Raw genomic sequence first — 24,069 nt, 5'->3', positions numbered from 1 at the left:
TCACCCAATATAGATCACATTGATTTAACTATTTTCAGAGTAGAAAGTCTTATGGAAAGCATGTTGCTTCTCCTTGAAGTATATTTATCTGTTATATAACTGAAGGAATGGGCTAGGAATTGGACGTGGGGGCAGGATATGGTGAACAAAGAAGTGGTGGTGCACAAATGTCCCCCATAGACAGGAGTTTAATGACAAGTGTCCATGCTTTATTGCCTGGTTGTTTCAACTTCCGATGTGCAGTAAAAGCCCATTGAGTCGGACTAGTCTGTGGCAGTGCTCTCCTCAAAGTGCTTATATCTCCTTCCTGCTGCATGGATTATACATGTTGGAAAAGTAATCTGTGATTGATTTTCAAAGTAATTGTTGTTTTTGGAATGGGGAGGTGTAAGCCAAGCTTCGAGGATTGGCTGTCCCCTTTCTGATGATTTAAACATTCTTCCTTCATTTGACCACCGAGTGCATAAAAGAGAGAGAACAGTTGAAACCAGCATGGCGTTTTTAACATTTTTATATAATCTTTCTTCTCCATGGTACAGGAATGAGTCTGCCCTCTGTCTCCACCCCGGTGTCTGAAATTAATAGCTTACGTATTTATTGTTGTAAGTTTCTGCTTAGTGTGAGATAGAGGGATCAGTTGGGGGGATGGCATTGTTTGGTTTGGGAAGTATTCTGTTGGTTGCATAGCAACAGGCCCCTGGAAACGGGAGTGGACGGTGTTGCCACTAGCAACCGTTGTTGCTCTGCAAACAATGTGGGCCAGTGCAAACAAGAGCCAAGACTGTGGGCTCCTGTTTTTAATTGAACATCTGTATGTGTTTTTCTCTGATTGAGCGCTGGTTAAGTTAGATTTGTCAGTGACAGATGTTTAAATCTTGTCTAGATTTTCATACCAAATAGCAGGTATAAGTTTATAGTACTGCACGCTTACCTTTAAGAGGTCTACCAAATGCACATAGAAATGTGTGTTATAGAGCTGTCATTCTCATTGAAAGCAAGTCTAAGAAGTGGTTGATCTGTTCTATGTGCACTATTTCTATGCTTCCCGTTCTTAAGTTTCATTTTTGTGTTTTTTACTTTTGGTTTTGTACACCAGCTTGGTTTAGATAGGACAATGATTCTCTACACTATAATTGCTAGTTTTGTCACATAAACTGAAATTAAGCAAACTATTTGAATTTTAGCAACCATAAAATGGCGGAGTGATTTCTGCATATAGGGCATCTTTAACAGAGGGATATTGGTCCGCTCACACAATTGAGTTTTTTCGAGGTTTCTGTGTGAAGTTGTTTCAGGGTTGTGAGGAGAAAGTCTCTGTTAAAAAGTGCAGTCCATTCACAGTTGGGTTCTGCAGTGGTTTGCCGGGGCTCCCGCAGTGTTTCTGCCGCTCATAGCAGTTGGTGGGGAATTTGTGTGGCTTTTAACTGTCACAGGGGGGCTCATCTCAATGTGGCTGGGGGAGAAAGCCATCTAACCAGTCTGCCTGCCTGCACTCCCTCCCTCCTCCAGTCCAACGCATGGCGCACTTCCAAAGCACCCACTTATTTGAGCTTTAAGCATGAAAACTTAAAAGGACAAAGCCTAGGTTTATGAGTCCCTGCACCACCCCACTCCACTGCTCCCTCTCCCCCCTTCAGTGCATAATAACCACGCTAAGGAAAGAAGTCCAAAGATAACTGCAGGGATTGTTATCAGTGTATTTATAACTCAACTGACACCCCATGGATAAATTCCTTCCATTTGAAACATCTGGCCGCTGGAGCTTTAAATAAATAAAAAATTATTTTTAAAGATGCCGTCCGGGACGCTTAAAAATTCTTAACATATCATACACATTTAGCAAAAAAAATAAATGTAATACTTTTTTTTGTAGGATGTAGCATATCATACAAAATGGATGACTTTGTATACAATTGTGCACAATTTTTCGGGGACCTGTTTTGGCTCGTGAGGACAAACAAATGGCTGAATTTATACAAAAGCTCTGGACCACCATCACTTTAACTTCTTTCAGAAAATGCTAAATGAGTACTGCGATTATTTGCTGTTGTATTACAAGTTTGCCACAAGGAATAATGCAAGGAATAGACAAATAATGGAGGATTGTCTGTCTATATTCTACTCGGGACCCTTATAGACGGGTGCTAATTTTGATTCCTGTCTGACAAATACATATGAGAGGGACTAGAGGTGGCTGAAAGTGACCGAGGCTGTTTGTGACTCTTTCAAGAGGTTACACAGAGAAGGACTGGACTTGGCAGTCTCCTCAAACAGCTTTATATTGTGTGAGTTCCTATGTGATTAATGCTTAGACAACGATTGACAAATGCCAGCCTAAAGTAATGGAAGAATTACAACATTATCGACACCACTTGGCTATAAGGCTATTTATTACTTATCTAGACAGGCGTGTCTTTGGAATCCTCCTGTGTGGAAAATGTCAGTGTCACACCAGCTCTGTGGTAATCCATGCCAGGGTTACTGTTAGGAAAATGTGGTGCCGGACATTTGACCGGCAGCGTTTTAATTTACCGGACATTTGAGAAATGTACCGGACCCATATGCATTGGGTGCGTAACCTGATTAGGGCGTCCACCCACGGTGCTCTGAATGACAGAAATCACATTTAGATTATGGTAATTCACATTAACAGAACATGCAAGTTGAGGATGCAACAACGATTACCCAATTCTGACACACACTTTGAAGATGTTAGAAGAACTGTCCACATTTACTTTTCCTCAGCTAACAAGACGAGTAAGGAACAGCAAAATCACTAGCCAATGTCAATCTACTATCCACCATAGTAGAAAGTCTAGTTATTCTATTGGCCAGCCTATTGAGAAAGAAATAGCTTATTCCATGCAGACTCTGAGACAGTTGTGTGACGATAGATCCCAATAGATTAGACGATAGATTTTTTTTTTTCAAGCAATGTGTCTAATGCAACAGACCAGAACGTTTAGCTTAAAATGTTGAACTATTATTTCTTCACATTATAAGTGCGCAGCAATGCGCACAAGGCAGTAGGCTACGTGTGAATGTTCGTTCTATAATGCAATTAGCAGGAAATCACTGTTGTCAAAAGCATATGACAGAGATGAAAATATAAATTAAAAATGTAGAAGAAGAACTAGCTTGGGTTGCTAATATGTTTAGTATTGTGCCTTTGGTTACTGGGAAATGAAAGAAAGTCTATGTAAAATAATTGCTTCCACGGATATGGTCGGATTTTGGGCTAAGCTATTTTGAAGCCATGTTAGACATGCCTCATAATATGTAGTAAAATGTTCAGGTTTCAAACAATTAAGTATATATTTTCAAAATGCATACTACTTCTAGCTCATTGCAAAGTGGCGTGTAATGTGCTGATGAAGCCTGCCTTCTGTTGCCTATGCATTTGCTGTTTGAGATGCTGTAGCAGTGAAGACATCAAAACTATGAAATAACACATGGAATAATGTAGTAACCAAAAATGTGTTATAACAAATCAAAATATATGAAATATTTTAGATTCTTCAAAGTAGCCACCCTTTGCCTCTGACAGCTTTGCACACTCTTGGCATTCTCTCAACCAGCTTCATGAGGAATGCTTTTCCAACAGTCTTGAAAGAGTTCCCACATATGCCGAGCTCTTGTTGGCTGCTTTTCCTTCACTCTGCAGGTGTGTTTTGGGTCATTGTCCTGTTGAAAAACAAATGATAGTCCCACTAAGCGCAAACCAGATGGGATGGTGTATCGCTGCAGAATGCTGTGGTAGCCATGCTGGTTGAATTCTAAATAAATCACTGACTGTGTCACCAGCAAAGCACCCCAACACCATCACACCTCCTCCATGCTTCACAGTGGGAACCACACATGCGGAGATAATCCGTTCACCTACTCTGCATCTCACAAAGACACGGCGGTTGGAACCAAAAGTCTCAAATTTGGCCTCATCAGACCAAAGGACAGATTTCCACCGGTCTAATGTCCATTGCTCGTGTTTTTTGCTGTGCAAAGCTGTCATCAAGGCAGAGGGTGGCTACTTTGAAGAATCTCAAATATAAAATATATTTTGACTTGTTTAACACTTTTTTGTTTACTACATAAACCCATACATGTTATTTCATTGTTTTGATGTCTTCACTATTATTCTACAATGTAGGATAAAGTCAAAATAAAGAAAAACCCTTTAGGTGTGTCCAAACTTTTAACTGGTACTGTACATAGGCTAAAAAACATTAAGTCGCAATGGGATTTTTTTGTTCTTCTCCCGGACAATTGGCCTGCACCATTTTTATTTATCGGCTTTTCTATAAAAAATGTATCAGACAAAAGCTGGCTTTTACCAGCTAATGGGAATGCTGGTTCATGTCCATTGTTGTGAAAAATCGTACTTCAATCATGTTTCACAATTTCCGTTAATAAGCCTAGGTATGGTGTTGCTCACAACTAATTGTCCTCATGCCCTAATGTTAATCTTTTATTATTTGTCATCTGTCTTTAATTTAGTGTGTAGCTCTGAAGAAATTTGACACCAGAATCTAAGCAATCACAATGCATTTTACATTCATTCACTCACTTTCTAACTCTACTCTCTGTGTCAAAACAAATTTTAAAAATACTGAAATTTAAAGTGCTGGGGGTATTTGAGCAGAGCTGAACAGCACCTGTTGCCCACCCACTAGCTTGACTCTAATGATTAATGACTGTCTAATCAAACAGTATTAAAAGCAGCCTGTTAATGGACACTAAGCTATTCGTGCTTCAGGCAGTGTAGTACTGATCTAACACGCAGCAAGCAAGCAGTGTTACTGTTTACCTATCTGCTTTGATTATGGTAGATGTGATACATCTTTGTGTATTATTATCCTGTGTAATGATGTGGCTTTTATAGCAGTAATTGTGTGTCTATATAGGGAGTGGTTATCAGTCTGTAAATTATTTCCTTGTTGAGCCCGTGTCTGGTATGGTGGCCTAGTTTAAAAGGGAAATCTGCAGTTGAAACAACAACAACGGGGCACCCCGACACTGTTTTGGTAAAAAGTTGAGCAATGGGGCTAGATAAATCTATCATCATCTGCACATCGATCACTCCAGTGTTAGTGCTAAATTGTAATTATTTCGCCTCTATAGCCTATTTATTGCCTTACCTCCCTACTCTTCCACATTTGCACACACTGTACATAGATTTTTGTATTGTGTTATTGACTGTACGTTTGTTTATGTGTAACTCTGTTGTTGTTTGTGTCGCACTGCTTTGCTTTATCTTGGCAAGGTCGCAGTTGTAAATGAGAACTTGTTCTCAACTAGCCTACCTGGTGGAATAAAGGTGAAATAAAAAATAATGTAACCACTCTCAAATTCATAGGCAGGGCTATGGATGCAAGGACTGCTCACCCATGAGATCCAAATGATAGTTTTAACCACTTTTTAAAGCTATACAGTATTTGTTTACATTTACACTGTTTACAAACAATGGCATTCTGATGGAGTACGACAGATGAACTAAGCTCATAAGGCATTTATACATTTTATTATTCAAGAATCAATAGGTATATGTCATTAATTTAAAAGTCCACAAATGGATGTAGCAATTGCATATTGCCCCTTTACAGCTGCTCCTCCTGGACACTGATTGAGGATGAATAAGTAACGGAAGTGGCTTGTCCATGTCTGCTGACTGATTAGGCTTCATTTGTTTAGCTACTGATCTTCTAGAGATGTTCTGCCTCCTCCCTCCCGCAAAGACACCCAACCCCCTTCTCTCTCTCCCTTTCCTTCCCCTCCCCCTTGCTCTGTGGCCACAGTCGAACATTTCTGTGCATGAGCTTTAAAAAGAAAAGAGAAAGGAGGGAGCAGCAGGGAGGGAGAAGAGTGGGGCAAGGGTTGGGGGTGGTCGTCATGGATTCCTCACCATAGCAACTGGCAAACGTTTACAAAGCATTAAAGAATTTCCTCATATCAGCTGGATTATTGGAGCCCCAGAGAACAGCTCTCATTTGAAACAAATGCTGGATATCATCAGGACCCTGGCCGTGCTAGGAGCCCCACTGGCATTTCCTTTTTTTTCTTTCTTCCTATTTTGGAGACACTGTGGATGTCTTTTTTTCTTCCCTATCCCCCTTGCAGTTTCATTCTTCCCTACAACCCTTCCCTATCTTTCTCTCTATGAAAGAGAGAGCCTTTGTGTCACTCCATTTTTAGCTCTCCACACTCCCTTTTGCCATGCGGTGCACATTTTCACCCAATGCTAGTCAGAGTTTGGGGTACCAGTAAGGGCCTCCTGAGTCCTGACAATACTCACAACAATGGTTTTCACCACAACTTTTCCACCTGCTTCCTTCCTAGCAGCTGGACTAATACTAAGTAGCCATTTTCTGCTGGCTTTACCATTGTTTTTAAAGGCCAGAGATGAGGTGACTCAGTAGGGCCTGGGGCCTGGACCTCCACCTAGGCAATATGAAGCCCTGGCCACTCTCTGTGGCATGCTGTGAAAAGCCCATTCGTTTGGTATGGCAGCACATGTGCAGGCCTGGCTCTGAGTAGGGATTCATTCTGACAGTTCTGTCTTGTCTGGCAGGGCTGCGCGTGTATACTCTTGTCTTGTATGTCCTTGCTCTGAATCCCAAGTGGTGCAGCGGTTTAAGGCACTGCATTAAAAAAAAATGTTTTGATTTAACTAGGCAAGTCAGTTAAGAACACATTCTTATTTACAATGACGGCCTACCGGTGAACAGTGGTTACCTGCCTTGTTCAGGGGCAGAATGACCGATTTTTACCTTGTCAGCCCTGGGATTCTATCCAGCAACCTTTCGGTTACTGGCCCAACGCTCTAACCACTAGGCGCCACTACAGACTCTGATTCGATTCCAGGCTGTATCACAACCGGCTGTGATTGGGAGTCCCATAGAGCAGTGCAGCGTCGTCCGGGTTAGGGTTTAGCCGGGGTAGGCCGTCATTGTGTTAAGAGAATTATGTTCTCATGTTCATTAACCAATTCAATTAAAATACTTTGTCTGTTACTAAGAATTTGTAAGGTTCTTATTAAAATGAAACAGACAGAGGCCAGTCTACTTAGTCAGCAGGTTTATTTACGGGCGCTCTGCTTATCATTTCGTGTACATTGGTCTATATACCTCACATTTCATCATAAATGTCCCTCCTCTCAGAAACAATGACAACATAGTTCACAAGTCTCCTACTCATACATTGTCTGCCACCTGTTAAACAATCTACTACAAGCCCAAGATTTGGGTGGGGAGACTTCCTTCCCTGTTATCAGTTCCACAGTGGTCACAAGTTGTCTGCCACAGTTCCTTGCCTGCTAACAGTCCCTTTTTCTTATGGACAAACATTATTTATCATTATACAGAGACAGGGTAGAATTCTGTTAGTTATAGTTCTACATTAAATGTATACATAATTTAGTCATTATTCATAAAATTCATAACACATTGTAAATAAGAATTTGTTCTTTACTGACTGGCCTAGTTAAATGAAGGTAAACAAAAATACAAATAATAATAATCCCACTCCTCTTCCCTCTCCTCCCCTCATCCCGCTCTCCCCTGTAAGGTCCCAGCATGCAGAGTTCAGATGGAGGGTCCGATTCGCCGTCCAGTGTGGTGCTGCGTACGTCCACCTCCACCCAGGCCCCCGTGGTGCAGCCCGTCCCAGCCTCACAACAGGTACACTACTACAAAACCAGGCTGCACTCCCTCGCATGCAGCGCAGTGGTCTCTCTTCCTCACAGCACTCTCCCCCACGACCAGCAACACTTCACATCATGGTCTCTTTCAAACACAGAACTCTACATCAGAGTACTCTCTCACAAACATGATATTCTCCCCATGGGAGCCAAACCCCTCTCACACCATGCACTGGGGAAGAGCAGCAGAATTCTCAAAAACCTGTTGATTTCATTAATAACTTATCATGACAGATACCAGATTTATTACACTTCAGAGCAATCCTTTAATGAGAATGTATTTCCTGTATATTAAGAACCACATACAGTGCCTTCAGAAAGTATTCACACCCCTTTACTTTTTTCCACATTTTGTTGTTACAGCCTGAAGTTAAAATGTATTAAATTGAGATTTTGGGTCATTGATCTACACACACACACACAACACCCCATAATGCTAAAGTGGAATGTTGTTTGTAGAAACTTTTCAAAATGTATATAAAATAAAAACTTAAATGTCTTTTGAGTTAATAAGTATTCAACCCCTTTGTTATGGCATGCCTAAATAAGTTCAGGAGTAAAAATGTGTTTAACAAATTGCATAATAAGTTGCATGGGCTCATTCTGTGTTAAATAATAGTGGTTAACATTGTTTTTTAATCATGTAGAGTAGTGAATCTCAAGCACAGATTCAACCACAAAGAACAGGGAGGTTTTTCAATGCCTTGCAAAGAAGGGCACCCAGCGATTTAATAAGGAGAAAAAAAAGCAGACGCTGGATATCCCTTTGAGTATGGTAAGTAGGCTTTGGATGGTGTATCATTACACCCAGTCACCACAAAGATACAAGCGTCCTTCCTAATTCAGTTGCTGGAGAGGAAGGAAACTGCTCAGGGATTTCACCATGAGGCCAATGGTGATGTTAAAACAGTTGCAGAGTTTAATGGGTGTGATATGAGAACTGAGGATGGGTCAACAACATTGTAGTTACTCCACAATACTAATCTAAATGACAGAGTGAAAAGAAGGAAGCCTGTACAGAATAAAAAATATTCCAAAACATGCATCTGGTTTGCTTCAAGACAATAAATGCTGCAAAAAAATATGGCAAAAAAATCGCTTTTTGTCCTGAATACAAAGCGTTATGTTTGGGGCAAATTTTAAAGCATGGTGGCTGGATCATGTTATGGGTATGCTTGTCATCGGCAAGGACTAAGGAGGGTTTTATTTTATATAAAAAGAAACAGAATACAGCTAAGCACAGGCAAAATCCTAGAAGAATACCTGGTTCAGTCATCTTTCCAACAGACACTGGGAGACGAATTCAACATTCAGCAGGACAATAACCTAAAACACAAGGCCAAATCTACACTGGAGCTGAATAATTTTTTTAAGACTAATGGGCAAATAATGTACAATCCAGGTGTGCAAAGCTTTTAGAGACTTACCCAATAAGTCTCACAGCTGTAATCTTGCCAAAAGTGTTTCTAACATGTATTGGCTCAGGGGTATGAATACTTATCTAATCAGGATATATTAGTGTTTTATTTTTCATTAATGTGAGTAAATATTATAATTTTTATTCCACTTTGACAGAGTATTTTGTGTAGGTCATTGACCAAAAATGACAATTAAATCCATTTTAATCCCACTTATTTGTAACACAACAAAATGTGGGAAAAGTCAAGAGGTGTGAATACTTTCTGAAGGCACTGTAAATGTATCAACAAGCATTAGCCTACATGTGGATAAAAGCATCATAAATAATGTGATATCATGTTGTTGTGTGTGATCAGGCAGGAGTTTCTGATTAGTGCAAGTAGGACCTATAACCTTGTCTTGCCACAGCTGTTCAAAATTCTGGGAAAAGGACATTGGTTGACGAGAGAATCCATAGAAACCAAGCAGTTAAATATCCGTATGTTAATATTTTTGGATAGGGCATCATATTTGCCTTGACAGCTGGCTATGCTTGAGAAAAGACAGTTCTGACCTTAAGGCCTATACTACACCGCCTCTAACATATCTCAGGCTTTTAGAGAAAGCAAATGGCATTTATTTTTGTTGTTATGAACACATCTCCCTTAACACTCCCCTAAAGAGGGAAACCAGCAGTAGTCATCTGCGACCACCAAAGAAAAACGCTGGCCCCAAATAAACCTACATTGCAGGTTGCCTGTAATTACTAAAAGCCTAGAATGGACCAAGACAAAAATGTGTTGGCTGGTAAGCTGCACTGCTGGTGAATAGCATCGTCTTTCCCACCAGCAATCATTTCATATTTGTGTTGAAGTTTACAGAAGAAAGGCAATCCCAAGCCACAATGCACATAAGGAAGGAGATTATACCAAAAGTAATGTAGAAAATCCAGTCAAATCCCCTGTTCCGTGATTCTCTGGTGGTCATTAAGGGCTTAGGGATTGTATTTTTATTTTTTGTATGTAAATAGATATAGTGTGTGTCTGTGTGTGGGCATTTTATGTGCTTACCAATAATTGTGCGTTTCCTCTCCCTCTAGAGGGTGCTGGTTCAGGCCACAGGTTCGGCCCAGAAGGGAGCGCAGGTGCAGCAGCTGTCAGTCCCTCGGGTGCAACAGGTCCCTCAGCAGGTACACTCCTCATCACCCCTTATTCCTTCTCCCCAGCCCCCAGGACACTCAGTCAGTCTAGCTTTAGCCATATGCACAGACCATGGCTCCATTCACAGTAGCATCAGACATATAGAGTCAGATTACATTCTCCACTGTATTGTAAGCGTTCTTGCTTTGGAATGGTATGGGTTTCTAACGGATATAATTTATGTTAGATCTCAATTATATGTGCTTCAATTGCTCAGCAGGGATTTGATCTTTTCTCAGTTTGACACTTTGGACTCACTGCCACCTACTGACAGCACTACGTTAAGATATGACCAAGATTATGATTATGGAAGACATGATTTACATTGAAGTTTCTTCTGATTCATAACAAGCATAGATATCTTATCTAATGTCAAGGAATGAGAAACAGCCTAGAGGTGGATACTCTCTCTTGATAATAGTGCTTCAAGGTTGATTCATTGGTTTCTCTCTCTCAATAGGTTCAGCAGGTCCAGCATGTGTACCCCTCCCAGGTTCAATATGTAGGAGAGGGGGGAGAGGCAGTTTACACTAATGGAACCATGTAAGTACTGCGGTGCTCTTCATTTAAGGCAAAGGAACGTGTTCCAGGCGCCTTTAAAATGATTCTAAATAGAAAACCATTAAAGCTAATAGAACATTTAATGTGAGATTGTGTATGTGTGTGTATATATATATATATATATGTATATATATATATATGTATATATAGTGGGGCAAAAAGGTATTTAGTCAGCCACCAATTGTGCAAGTTCTCCCACTTAAAAAGATGAGAGAGGCCTGTAATTTTCATCATAGGTACACTCCAACTATGACAGACAAAATTAGGAAAAGAAATCCAGAAAATCACATTGTAGGATTTTGTAATGAATTTATTTGCAAATTACGGTGGAAAATAAGTATTTGGTCACCTACAAACAAGCAAGATTTCTGGCTCTCACAGACCTGTAACTTCTTCTTTAAGAGGCTCCTCTGTCCTCCACTCGTTACCTGTATTAATGGCACCTGTTTGAACTTGTTATCAGTATAAAAGACACCTGTCCACAACCTCAAACAGTCACACTCCAAACTCCACTATGGCCAAGACCAAAGAGCTGTCAAAGGACACCAGAAACAAAATTGTACCAGTCTTCCCACTAGGCTGGGAAGACTGAATCTGCAATAGGTAAGCAGCTTGGTTTGAAGAAATCAACTGTGGGAGCAATTATTAGGAAATGGAAGACATACAAGACCACTGATAATCTCCCTCGATCTGGGGCTCCACGCAAGATCTCACCTCGTGGGGTCAAAATGATCACAAGAACGGTGAGCAAAAATCCCAGAACCACACGGCGGGACCTAGTGAATGACCTGCAGAGAGCTAGGACCAAAGTAACAAAGCCTACCATCAGTAACACACTACGCCGCCAGGGACTCAAATCCTGCAGTGCCAGACATGTCCCCCTGCTTAAGCCAGTACATGTCCAGGCCCGTCTGAAGTTTGCTAGAGAGCATTTGGATGATCCAGAAGAAGATTGGGAGAATTTCATATGGTCAGATGAAACCAAAATATAACTTTTTGGTAAAAACTCAACTCGTCGTGTTTGGAGGACAAAGAATGCTGCATTGCATCCAAAGAACACCATACCTACTGTAAAGCATGGGGGTGGAAACATCATGCTTTGGGTCTGTTTTTCTGCAAAGGGACCAGGACGACTGATCCGTGTAAAGGAAAGAATGAATGTGGCCATGTATCGTGAGATTTTGAGTGAAAACCTCCTTCCATCAGCATCAGCAAGGGCATTGAAGATGAAACGTGGCTGGGTCTTTAAACATGACAATGATCCCAAACACACCGCCGGGGCAACGAAGGAGTGGCTTCATAAGAAGCATTTCAAGGTCCTTGAGTGGCCTAGCCAGTCTCCAGATCTCAACCCCATAGAAAATCTTTGGAGGGAGTTGAAAGTCCATGTTGCCCAGCAACATCACCAAAACATCACTGCTCTAGAGGAGATCTGCATGGAGGAATGGGCCAAAATACCAGCAACAGTGTGTGAAAACCTTGTGAAGACTTACAGAAAACGTTTGACCTCTGTCATTGCCAACAAAGGGTATATAACAAAGTATTGAAATACACTTTTGTTATTGACCAAATACTTATTTTACACCATAATTTGAAAATAAATTCATAAAAAATCCTACAATGTGATTTTCTGGATTTTTTTTCTAATTTTGTCTGTCATAGTTGAAGTGTACCTATGATGAAAATTACTTGCCTCTCATCTTTTTAAGTGCGAGAACTTGCACAATTGGGGGCTGACTAAATACTTTTTTGCCCCACTGTATATATATATATATATATATATTATTTGTTCACCTTTATTTAGCCAGGTAGGCTAGTTGAGAGCAAAGCAGTTCGACACATACATCAACACAGAGTTACACATGGAATAAACAAGCATACAGTCAATAATACAGTAGAAAAAGTATATATACAGTGTGTGCAAATGATGTAAGGTAAGGGAGGTAAGGCAATAAATAGGCTATGGTGGCGAAGTAATTACAATATACCAATTAAACACTGGAGTGAATGGATGTGCTGAAGATTAATGTGCAAGTAGAGATACTGGGCTGCAAAATAGCAAGATAAATAAATAAATACAGTATTGGGTTGAGGTAGTTGGATGGGCTATTTACAGATGGGCTATGTAGAGGTGCAGTGATATGTGAGCTGCTCTGACAGTTGGTGCTTAAAGCTAGTGAGGGAGATATGAGTCTCCAGCTTCAGTGATTTTTGCAGTTCGTTCCAGTCATTGGCAGCAGAGAACTGGAAGGAAAGGTAGCCAAAGGAGGAATTGGCTTTGGGGGTGACCAGTGAGATATTCTTGCTGGAGCGCGTGCTACGGGTGGGTGCTAAGTCGCTCTGGATAAGAGCGTCTGCTAAATGACTTAAATGTAAATGTAAATGTACTATGGTGACCAGTGAGCTGAGATAAGGCGGGGCTTTACCTAGCAAAGACTTGTAGATGACCTGGAGCCAGTGGGTTTGGTGACGAGTATGAAGCGAGGGCCAGCCAACGAGAGCGTACAGGTCGCAGTAGTGGGTAGTATATGGGGCTTTGGTGACAAAATGGATGGCACTGTGATAGACTGCATCCAATTTGTTAAGTAGAGTGTTGGAGGCTATTTTGTAAATGACATCGCCGAAGTCGAGGATCGGTAGGATGGTCAGTTTTACTTGGGTATGTTTGGCAGCATGAGTGAAGGATGCTTTGCGAAATAGGAAGCCGATTCTAGATTTGGAGATGCTTAATGTGAGTCTGGAAGGAGGGTTTAAAGTCTAGTCAGACACCTAGGTATTTGTAGTTGTCCACATATTCTAAGTCAGATGCTGGACAGGCGGGCAGGTGCGGGCAGCGATCGGTTGAAGAGCATGCATTTAGTTTTACTTGCATTTAAGAGCAGTTGGAGGCCACGGAAGGAGTGTTGTATGGCATTGAAACTCGTCTGGAGGTTAGTTAACACAATTTCCAAAGAAGTGTCAGAAGTATACAGAATGGTGTCGTCTGCGTAGAGGTGGATCAGAGAATCACCACCAGAAAGACCGACATCATTGATGTATACAGAGAAGAGAGTCGGCCCAAGAATTGAACCCTGTGGCACCCCCACAGAGACTGCCAAAGGTTTGGACAACAGGCCCTCCGATTTGACACACTGAACTCTATCAGAGAAGTAGTTGGTGAACCAAGCGAGGCAATCATTTGAGAAACCAAGGCTGTTGAGTCTGCCGATAAGAATGTGGTGACTGACATGATTCGAAAGCCTTGGCCAGGTCAATGAATACGGCTGCACAGTAATGTCTCTTATCGATGGTGGGTTATGATATCGTTTAGGACCTTGAGCATGGCCGAGGTGCACCCATGACCAGCTCTGAAACCAGATTGCATAGCAGAGAAGGTACGGTGGGATTCGAAATGGTCAGTAATCTGTTTGTTAACGTGGCTTTCGAAGACCTTAGAAAGGTAGGGTAGGATAGATATAGGTCTGTAGCAGTTTGGATCTAGAGTGTCTCCCCCTTTGAAGAGGTGGACGATCGCGGCAGCTTTCCAATCTTTGGTAATCACAGACAATACGAAATAGAGTTTGAACAGGCTAGTAATAGGGGTTGCAACAATTTCGGCAGATCATTTTAGAAAGAGAGGGTCCAGATTGTCTAGCCTGGCTGATTTGTAGGGGTCCAGATTTTGCAGCTCTTTCTTAACATCAGCTATCTGGATTTGGGTGAAGGAGAAATGGGGAGGCTTGGGCAAGTTGCTGTGGTGGGTGCAGGGCAGTTGACTGGGGTAGGGGTAGCCAGGCGGAAAGCATGGCCAGCCGTAGGAAAATGATTGAAATTCTCAATTATAGTGCTCGCTGAAGTATTTCAGGGAGCGTTTGACTGTGATGAGGGGTGGTCGTTTGACCGCAGACTCATTACGGATGCAGGCAATGAGGCAGTGATCGCTGAGATCTTGGTTGAAAACAGCAGAGGTGTATTTGGAGGTCAAGTTGGTTAGGATGATATCTACGAGGGTGCCCGTGTTTACGGATTTGGGGTTGTACCTGGCAGGTTCATTGATCATTTGTGTGAGATTGAGGGCATCAAGCTTAGATTGTAGGATGGCTGGGGTGTTAAGCATGTCCCAGTTTAGGTCACCTAGCAGCACGAGCTCTGAATATAGATGGGGGGGCTATCAATTTACATATGGTGTCCAGGACATAGCTGGGGACAGAGGGTGGTCTATAGCAAGTGGCAACGGTGAGAGACTTGTTTCTGGAAAGGTGGATTTTTAAAAGTAGAAACTCTAATTGTTTGGGTACAGACCTGGATAGTAAGACAGAACTCTGCAGGCTATCTCTGCAGTAGATTGCAACTTCACCCCCTTTGACAGTTCTATCTTGTCGGAGAATGTTGTAGTTAGGGATGGAAATTTCAGGGTGTTTGGTGGTCTTCCTAAGCCAGGATTCAGACACGGCTAGGACATCCGGGGTTGCAGAGTGTGCTAAAGCAGTGAATAAAACAAACTTAGGGAGGAGGCTTCTGTTAACAACCATGAAACCAAGGCTTTTACGGTTACAGAAGTCAACAAATGAGAGGCACTGATAGGCACTGCAGGGCCTGGATTCACCTCTACATCACTATCCTATATGTGTAATTAGGGTTGCAAAGATACTGGTAATTTACCAAAGTTACTGGAATCTTCAGTAATTCTGTTAATTAAGTCAAACAATTTCCTGCAGTCAAATGACCAAATCGCCCTCTAGTGGCTTCATGGGTGGAATGTTATTAATATTTTCATAATTATTAAACATTATTTCAATAAACCTGCCGAAAATCCGGTGTTTCTATGTGAAGTAAGTCTGGCAGCACAACCGATTGACAAAAGTACTGCAAATTGAGAAATCATATGACTAAACTGTATAAAAAGAAGAAACAATGCTATGAAACAAAGAGAAATGATATATAGAATGAGAGTAAAAAGCTTTGGAGCACCTGAAATTACATTTTGGGCAAACAGGCAAACTCCGCTCCATCATTCATTGAATCAGATGACTCATCACAAAACCCACTGATATTGCCAACTACTTTAATTATTTTTTACATTGGCAAGATTAGCAAATTTAGGCATGACATGCCTGCAACAAATGCTTACACTACACATCCAAGTATATCTTGCCAAGTCTAGGACTAAAAGGCTCCTCAACAGCTTCTACCCCCAAGCCACTACTCCTGAACAATTCATAAAAATCCCCACCGGACAATATACATTGACCCCCCCCCCCCTGTACACTGCTGCTACTCGCTGTTTGTCTGTTACCTATGCATAGTCACTTCGTCCCCACCTACATGTATAGATTACCTCAACTAGCCTGTACCCCTGCACACTGACTCGGTACCGGTGCCCCCTGTATATAGCTTGTTATTGTTATTGTGTTACTTTTTATTATTTACTTTTTATTTGAACCTACTTGGTAAATATTTTCTTCTTCTTGAACTACACTGTTGATTAACCTCCCTAGGGTATGTGGGACGCTAGCGTCCAGTGAGATTGCAGAGCGCCACATTCAAATACAGAAATACTCATTATAAAAATTCAGAAAACATATTTTACATAGATTTAAAGATGAACTTCTTGTGAATCCAACCACGGTGTCAGATTTAAAAAATGCTTTACGGTGAAAGCATACCGTACGTTTATTTGAGAACATAGCCCAGCAGACAAATCATTACAAACAGTAACCAGCAAGTAGAAGAGTTACACAAGTCAGAAATAGAGATACAATGAATGAATGAATCCCTTACCATGATCTTCATATGGTGGCACTCAGAAGACATTAATTTACTCAATAAATGTTCCTTTTGTTTGATAAAGTCTCTTTATATCCAAAAACCCCTGTTTTGTTTGCGCGTTTTCTTCAGTAATCCACAGGCTCAAAAGCAGACAAAAAAAATCCAAATTGTATCCGTAAAATTCATAGAAACATGTCAAACGATGTTTATATTCAATCCTCATGTTGTTTTAAGCCTAAATGATCTATAATATTTCAACCGGACAATAACGTCGTCAATATAAAAGGTAAACAAGAAAGGCACTCTCTCGGGATTGCGCATGAAAAAGCTCTGTGACACAGTAGGGTCCACTCATTCAGACTGGTCTTACTCCCTCATTTATCAGAATACAAGCCTGAAATAATTTCTAAAGACTGTTGACATCTAGTTGAAGGCATAGTAACTGCAATTTGGATAATGTAATGGTATTGAATAGAAAACTAGAAAACCAACAAAAAAAACTACTTCCCGAATGGATTATTCTCAGGGTTTCGCCTGCCAAATCAGTTCTGTTATACTTACAGACACTATTTTAACAGTTTTGGGAACTTTATACTGTTTTATATCCAAATCTACCAGTTATATGCATATCGTATCTTCTGGGCCCGAGTAGCAGGCTGTTTAATTTGGGCATGCTTTTCATCCAAAATTCCGAATGCTGCCCCCTACCCTAGAGAAGTTAAGGGTTTTTAAGTAAGCATTTCACGGTAAAGCGAATAAAGTTTGATTTGATATATCTGACCAAATTATGAAAGACAAGCATTGTAATTTTGAAATGCTTAAAGTCAGTGTAGAAGAGGTGAAAAAGTTGTCTATCAACAATGACAAGCCACCGGTGTTTGACAGTTTGGATGGAAAATGAGAATAATAGCGGAAGATATTGCCACATCTTCAATTTAAGCCTACTAGAAAGTGTGTGCTCTTAGGCTTGGAGGGAAGCAAAAGTCAAGCCCCCTTTACTGGCTCAAATAGTCGATCAATCAGCCTGTTACCAACCCTTAGTTAACCCTTAGTTAACCTTTCAAAAATGGTGTTTGACCAGATACAATGCTATTTTACAGTATAAAAAGATTGTGGGGGCTGTTTTGTTAGACTTCAGTACGGCTTTTGACATTATCGATCATAGTGTGCTGCTGGAAAAACGTATGTGTTATGGCTTTACACCCCCTGCTATATTGCGGATAAAGATTTACCTGTCTGACAGAACACAGAGGATCTTCTTTAATGGAAGCCTCTCCAACATAATCCAGGTAGAATCAGGAATTCCCCAGGGCAGACGTCTAGGCCCTTTACAAAACATTCACCTCAACTAAATATTGTAATAAATAATATGGGAAGTAGCAGTGACTAAACTGCTAGGAGTAACCCTGGATTTTAAACTGTCATTGTTAAAACATGTTGATATAACGCTGGCTAAAATGGGGAGAAGCGCTGCTCTGCCTTCTTAACAACACCATCAACGGCCTCCCGGGTAGCGCAGTGGTTAAGGGCGCTGTACTGCAGGGCCAGCTGTGCCACCAGAGACTCTGGGTTCGCGCCCAGGCTCTGTCGTAACCGGCCGGGACCGGGAGGTCCGTGGGGCGACGCACAATTGGCCTAGTGTCGTCCGGGTTAGGGAGGGTTTGGCCGGTAGGGATATCCTTGTCTCATCGCGCACCAGCAACTCCTGTGGCGGGCCGGGCGCAGTGCACACGGTTGCCAGGTGCACTGTGTTTCCTCCGGCACATTGGTGCGGCTGGCTTCCGGGTTGGATGCACGCTGTGTTAAGAAGCAGTGCGGCTTGGTATCGGTATCAGAGGACGCATGACTTTCGACCTTAGTCTCTCCCGAGCCCGTACGGGAGTTGTAGCGATGAGACAAGATAGTAGCTACTAACAATTGGGTACCATGAAATTGGGGAGAAAAGGGGAGTAAAATTTAAAATAAAAAATAAGATGTAAATAATAAAAATTTAAAAAACAACACCATCAACGTCCTTCATGCCTCACCTGGACTACTCTTCAGTCATGTAGTCTGGTGTCACAGCGGGACTTAGGAAAATTACAATTGGCTCATAACAGGGCAGCACGTCTGAGAGCTAACATTAATGGCTCAAATTGGAGGAGAGATTGACTTAATCACTACTTATTTTGTAAGAAGTGTTGACAATAGAGCTATCACCTGCCCTATGGTGTCTGTGTTTAAAATACCATAAAGACATATTGTTTTACCCTAATTCTGACTAGGACTACACATTTATTGATTATGATTTTATTCATTCTAATCAATTCCATACAATTATATGTTTCAGGGCGGAATATTCTAATTCGTTCAATTAACAGATCATTCTCAACTAACAATCCACCCTGAATGACTAAATAATAACACTGACACATCAATTGTATACAAGAATAATCCTGACCAATATATTGCTTATCATATCCTGCCATACATTTACATATGTTATACAGTGACAAGGTGGAATCCTGTTAATTATTGCCTATACATTAACTACAAAAAATGACACGTCTATTTTTATTAATATTGTCAATGTCAACCAAATGACATTTTTCCATTTCCCAAACATACTATCAAACCAATTTCTTAGAGCGTCATCTACCCCAGATTTCTCTGCCAATTCGTGAGCTAATGTAGTTAAACCAGCCAGGGCCTTGGTCACTGATCCGCCTGGAGCTGTGTTATCGGTGATGAAAGAACAACATTCTGCTCCGAATATGACACCCACCACCCTTTTCAGCCAGTAACATATCCAATGCTATCCTATGTAAACTCTATTGTCAAAAGATCCGGACGGAGCACTCCTTCTCTCTCTTCACCTCGTGTTTAATAAGGGTGAAGGGCATGCCTAACTGCACTAGTGCACAACTACCCATCCAATTGGTAGGCAGGTCAGGCCACAGCCTCAACCCTCTACAAACCACCATCTGCCAGTCAAGTCCCTCATTGTCTTGTTGGTTGTAACATTCTCTGTCCTATTGCAGAGAATGTGACGTAGCGATCCATGACGTAGCGAGCCATGCAATAATAATGTCCTGTAACTGTGAAAGGGGGAAGTCTGGATGTAATGGGCACATGGGGATACAGATAATGCAGATCAATGCAACTGTCATTGTCTGGCTTCCCTGCCTTCATGAACAGCTTTACCATACAGGCCATTCCCCTGGGTGTATCACTTCCATCAAATGGAATGGTTGTCACCTGAGGTTTTGCTGTGTAGAATCCCCATAACCAGTTTCCACCTCAATCACTTCCTTCAGATCTTTCGTCTGCACTATCCGCACCGGCCCTTGGCTCTGGACTACTCTGAAATCACTATCTGTTTTGTCAGGGGCTCTGCTTGTATTCTGACTATAGAGCTATCACCTGCCCTAACTAACCTCTTCTACCCGGAATAGCACTATGGTGTCAACCGAAACCTGATCAAACCCTACATACCATAACCCTAGATCCTCCTTCTTTACGTTTTTAATGGTAATTCGTACCTTTATGCAATACTTCTCTCACTCCGGATTGCAGTCAAAAACCCTCACCTTCACTATATTCCATCTTCTTCCATACTGGGTAAGCAGATTCATATAGCCCTCTCTCTCTGTGTAGGCTATGACCTGCTTCCATGAACTACACGGGGACCTGCACAGATATCTTCCATAATGGCTCATAGTCCTAGACTGCCAAGGAGTCAGATGCCCCATTTGGTCTACATAGAACTCCACTGAGACATCCTTCCCAATCTCCACTCTCACTTCCTGTTTATCCAGATCAAGTGATCTCTTATGCTTGGTTAATACAATATCCTCATCGTCTAACTATGGGTCACGTTACCACCTTCTGCATTCTCGGAATGGGTCATGGTGTATTTAGGAATATTGCTCCCACAATAAGACAGCTTAAACCAATCGGCACTCCTGTAAAGCCCCACCCTTTCCCGGAGAACATATCCTCAGCTTGGCCAGCCCACACTTTCACTTCTATGAACGCGGACAGGGAGGGGTCAGGGAATCTTCGTTAGAGAGGTAACCCCTGACCCTTATTGGAATTCGGTTCTCCTCCTAATACTGTGATTGTTCGACAGTGTCAGTGTATCTTCTCCTGTAACCTTTTTGCAATGTGTGATATGAACCCAGGTAGCTCCTTCAGCTATTCTCACCGCGAAGGCTGTCACCAGGAGTACTTGACTTGGTATTACCCCTCCCAACGGGGCTGCTTCCCGTCTATTCTCCTCAGGGACTGGATTGAGTGAATCACCTTCTCCTGTAATTCACCGGTAGAGCATAAAATCTTGGACATACGGGTTTGGTTAACAAACAGTCTTCTCATGTGTTCTGCTAGAACCTAACTCTGTCATTATATTTGTTCTATCTGATTAGCTAGAATATCATCCATTATTTAAAGAACTAGACCCTAGTAAACCAATTCTAGGGATAATATCTTGACCTAATATTTCAGTTACCATAATCGTGTCCGCCAAGTAAGTTGGGAACGCTGTAAAAAAACAAATGTTCATTATTATCCAATAGGCCACAAAGTGTCCTGTCCTATGCCCCCCTTTGATACAGGGCTCCACCCCTGTATCAATATTGCCGCAAATCTAAATAATGACTTAGGTAAGATTAGTAAATTATCCTTATGTCAGACATTGTCATGTAGTAGCACCCCTTTCATTCTCTTTATGTCCAATTCTCCCTGGGGTGTTCGTTCATGTCTATCCTGTATCAATTCTCTGTCAAGTGTCTTATCTACTTTAAGAGTTATCTGTTCTGCTTTGTATGGTCTTAGATATATATGTGCTTGTCTATGTAAACAGTAACCTTTCTCTCCTTTCTTATTTCACAGGCCCTAGTCAATGCTACTATTTCGGCCTGTTGTGCCGAATAATTTCTGGGCAATGTTTCCGTGTTTAACACCTTAGTTAAAAAACTTTTGTCTCCACTCGGTACTGTTCTCTACCCATTCTGTGTCACTCCTATCTTGCTCATTTCCTGGCCCCCCTTCCCCACCTTCTCCTCTCTGCTCCCAAACCTTCAAGGTCTCCGCAGTGCGGGGAGGGTTCCTCTGTCTGACCTTTCTCTTATCTGTCTGTCTTTCTCATAACAGTCCGTATCAAATATGGGTTGTTTCCAAATTTTGGCTAAGTGTCTCACTGTCTCAACTCATAGATTTTGGAAAAATTTCCTGTCTATGGTGGCCATCTCTAAAGTAATTACATAGGTTGATTAACCTCTAGCGACGAGCAATCCCGTATCCGGGAGCGTAATCATAGCCTCAAGCGCATTATCATAACGCAACGTTTCCTATTCATGAAAATCGCAAATGAAATGAAATAAATATATTGAAACACAAGCTTAGCCTTTTGTTAACAACACTGTCATCTCAGATTTTCAAAATATGCGTTACAGCCAACGCTAGACAAGCATTTGTGTAAGTTTAGCATGGCATAATGCTATGCTAGGCTGTGCTGGCAGCAGACAACATTTTCACAAAAATAAGAAAAGCAACCAAATTAAATAATTTACCTTTGAAGACCTTCAGATGCTTTCACTCAGGAGACTCCCAGTTAGATAGCAAATGTTCCTTTTTTTCAAAAATAATATTTTTGTAGGCTGAGAAATCGACCAAAAATACTTCAACTATAACGCCAAACTTTTTTCAAAATTTCCTCCATAATATCGACAGAAACACGGCAAACGTTTTTTAGGATCCATCCTCAAAGTGTTTTTAACATATGTATTCAATAATATATCCGTGGAGGCAGTTGGTTTCTCATAAGAAACTATTGGAAAAATGGCTACCTCAGTATTTTACGCAACGTTTTCTCCGGGAGACACCATGCGTCCACTCGCCCTATATGGTCTCTTACAGCCATTACAGCCTAAAAAGACGTCACAATGCTGCAAACACCTTGGGGAAAACGTGGAAAACGTAAGCTGACTCCTAGCTCCTTCACAGCCATATAAGGAGTCATTGGCATGAGGCTGTTTCAAAAAATGCGGCACTTCCTGATTGGATTTTTATCTGGGTTTCACCTGTAACATGAGTTCTGTGGCACTCACAGACAATATCTTTGCAGTTTTGGAAACGTCAAGAGTGTTTTCTTTCCAAAGCTGTCAATTATATGCATAGTCGAGCATCTTTTCGTGACAAAATATCTTGCTTAAAACGGGAACGTTCTTCATCCAAAAATTAAAATAGCGCCCCCTATATCCAAGAAGTTAAGGTTATCTCGATGTTCTTAATAATTCTGAATCACCACAGATGTCATATATCCCTGTTCTGTTGGTCTGGATTAGGTTCTAAATACTTAACATAAGTCTACCATTAATCCAAGGCTATGCCATTTCTTTCTTCTCATTGATTCAAATTACCACTATGTCAAATAACTATAAACTCATTCATAATTATCAATTACTCAATTTACCTTAAAATCAGTATCACAAATGACCTTAAATTCATTATCCAAATGGCCCTCCCACTAAGCTGATCAGACCACAAGGGAAAGCCATGATAGAGGTCAAAGGTTATACCACCCTTTTACAGTTGGGTTCCATACTATATTAGACAAATTAAAGAAAAACCCTCAAACATTTTCTACATGTTGTATCCCAGGTTCCCAGTACATTTCCTTTATCAAAATAATTCACATGTTTAATTAAAACTCAGAAAATAAAACTTCTAATATTCTATATGTGTGCCCCGATTTCGGAACCCAAACGTTGACTACAAAGAAAACCTAATAATAATGATAATTCCATTGTACTCCCTCCAATCATTAGTTTTACATTTCCTCAATGGTTCATTATACTTAATTGAATGTGCCCTCCAAGCTTGTCTTGCAACATTAAATCCCATTCAGTCACCGTCCCTTTAAAATAAAATTACTCAACCTGCAATCCACTTTGCGGACCTGTCATGGTTCCATGTAATTGAAACAGATTATAATGTTAGTATACCTTAACTTCCTGTTCAATTGCACTGGTGTTACCTAAACAATCAAACCAAAAATCAATAACCAGGAACTATCACAAAATTTTTATGATTCAACTATTCAGACCTCCCTCTCTTACAGCCAAATATAGCCCAGTGAGCGCGACTAACTGTCCTCCTCTTACCAGTGGACAAAAATACAACCTATCCTCCAACAACGTTCTGTCTTACCTTACACTATCGTACGATTATAACCAAACTTTACAACTGTCCCATCTTTCGGCTTCACCCTTATGAATTGTTCCAGCCTTAAGTGTAATATGTAAATCGGCTAAATTTATAACCTACATCAGTCAATCCATAAGAATAAAAACACATTTCGATGGGCACAACTCTATCGCAATTATCTCTCCGTTATTATTTAGAATTCATCAGGTTTCATTAATTTAAATACGACTCCAGTCTCAATACATTATTCCAGCAGATCATTTGGGCAACACAACGTATTCC

The 24,069-nt window shown here is 41.1% G+C and overlaps 1 protein-coding gene across 2 annotated transcripts in view; it reads left to right on the top strand.

Annotated features, from left to right (window-relative positions):
• LOC115144951 (DNA-binding protein RFX2-like) overlaps positions 1 to 24,069 on the top strand; it is a 62,943-nt gene that overhangs the window by 12,537 nt on the left and 26,337 nt on the right. For both annotated transcript variants that reach the window (XM_029686115.2, XM_029686114.2), the window contains exons 2-4: positions 7,561 to 7,673; positions 10,191 to 10,280; positions 10,751 to 10,833. In XM_029686115.2, coding sequence (XP_029541975.1) covers positions 7,569 to 7,673; positions 10,191 to 10,280; positions 10,751 to 10,833 — 278 coding nt within the window. In that variant the 5' untranslated portion in view covers positions 7,561 to 7,568. The remainder of the gene's footprint in view (positions 1 to 7,560; positions 7,674 to 10,190; positions 10,281 to 10,750; positions 10,834 to 24,069) is intronic.

Source organism: Oncorhynchus nerka, linkage group LG17 (assembly GCF_034236695.1).
Source record: "Oncorhynchus nerka isolate Pitt River linkage group LG17, Oner_Uvic_2.0, whole genome shotgun sequence".
Lineage (NCBI taxonomy): Eukaryota > Metazoa > Chordata > Actinopteri > Salmoniformes > Salmonidae > Oncorhynchus > Oncorhynchus nerka.
This window is presented reverse-complemented; position numbering and strand designations above follow the sequence as displayed.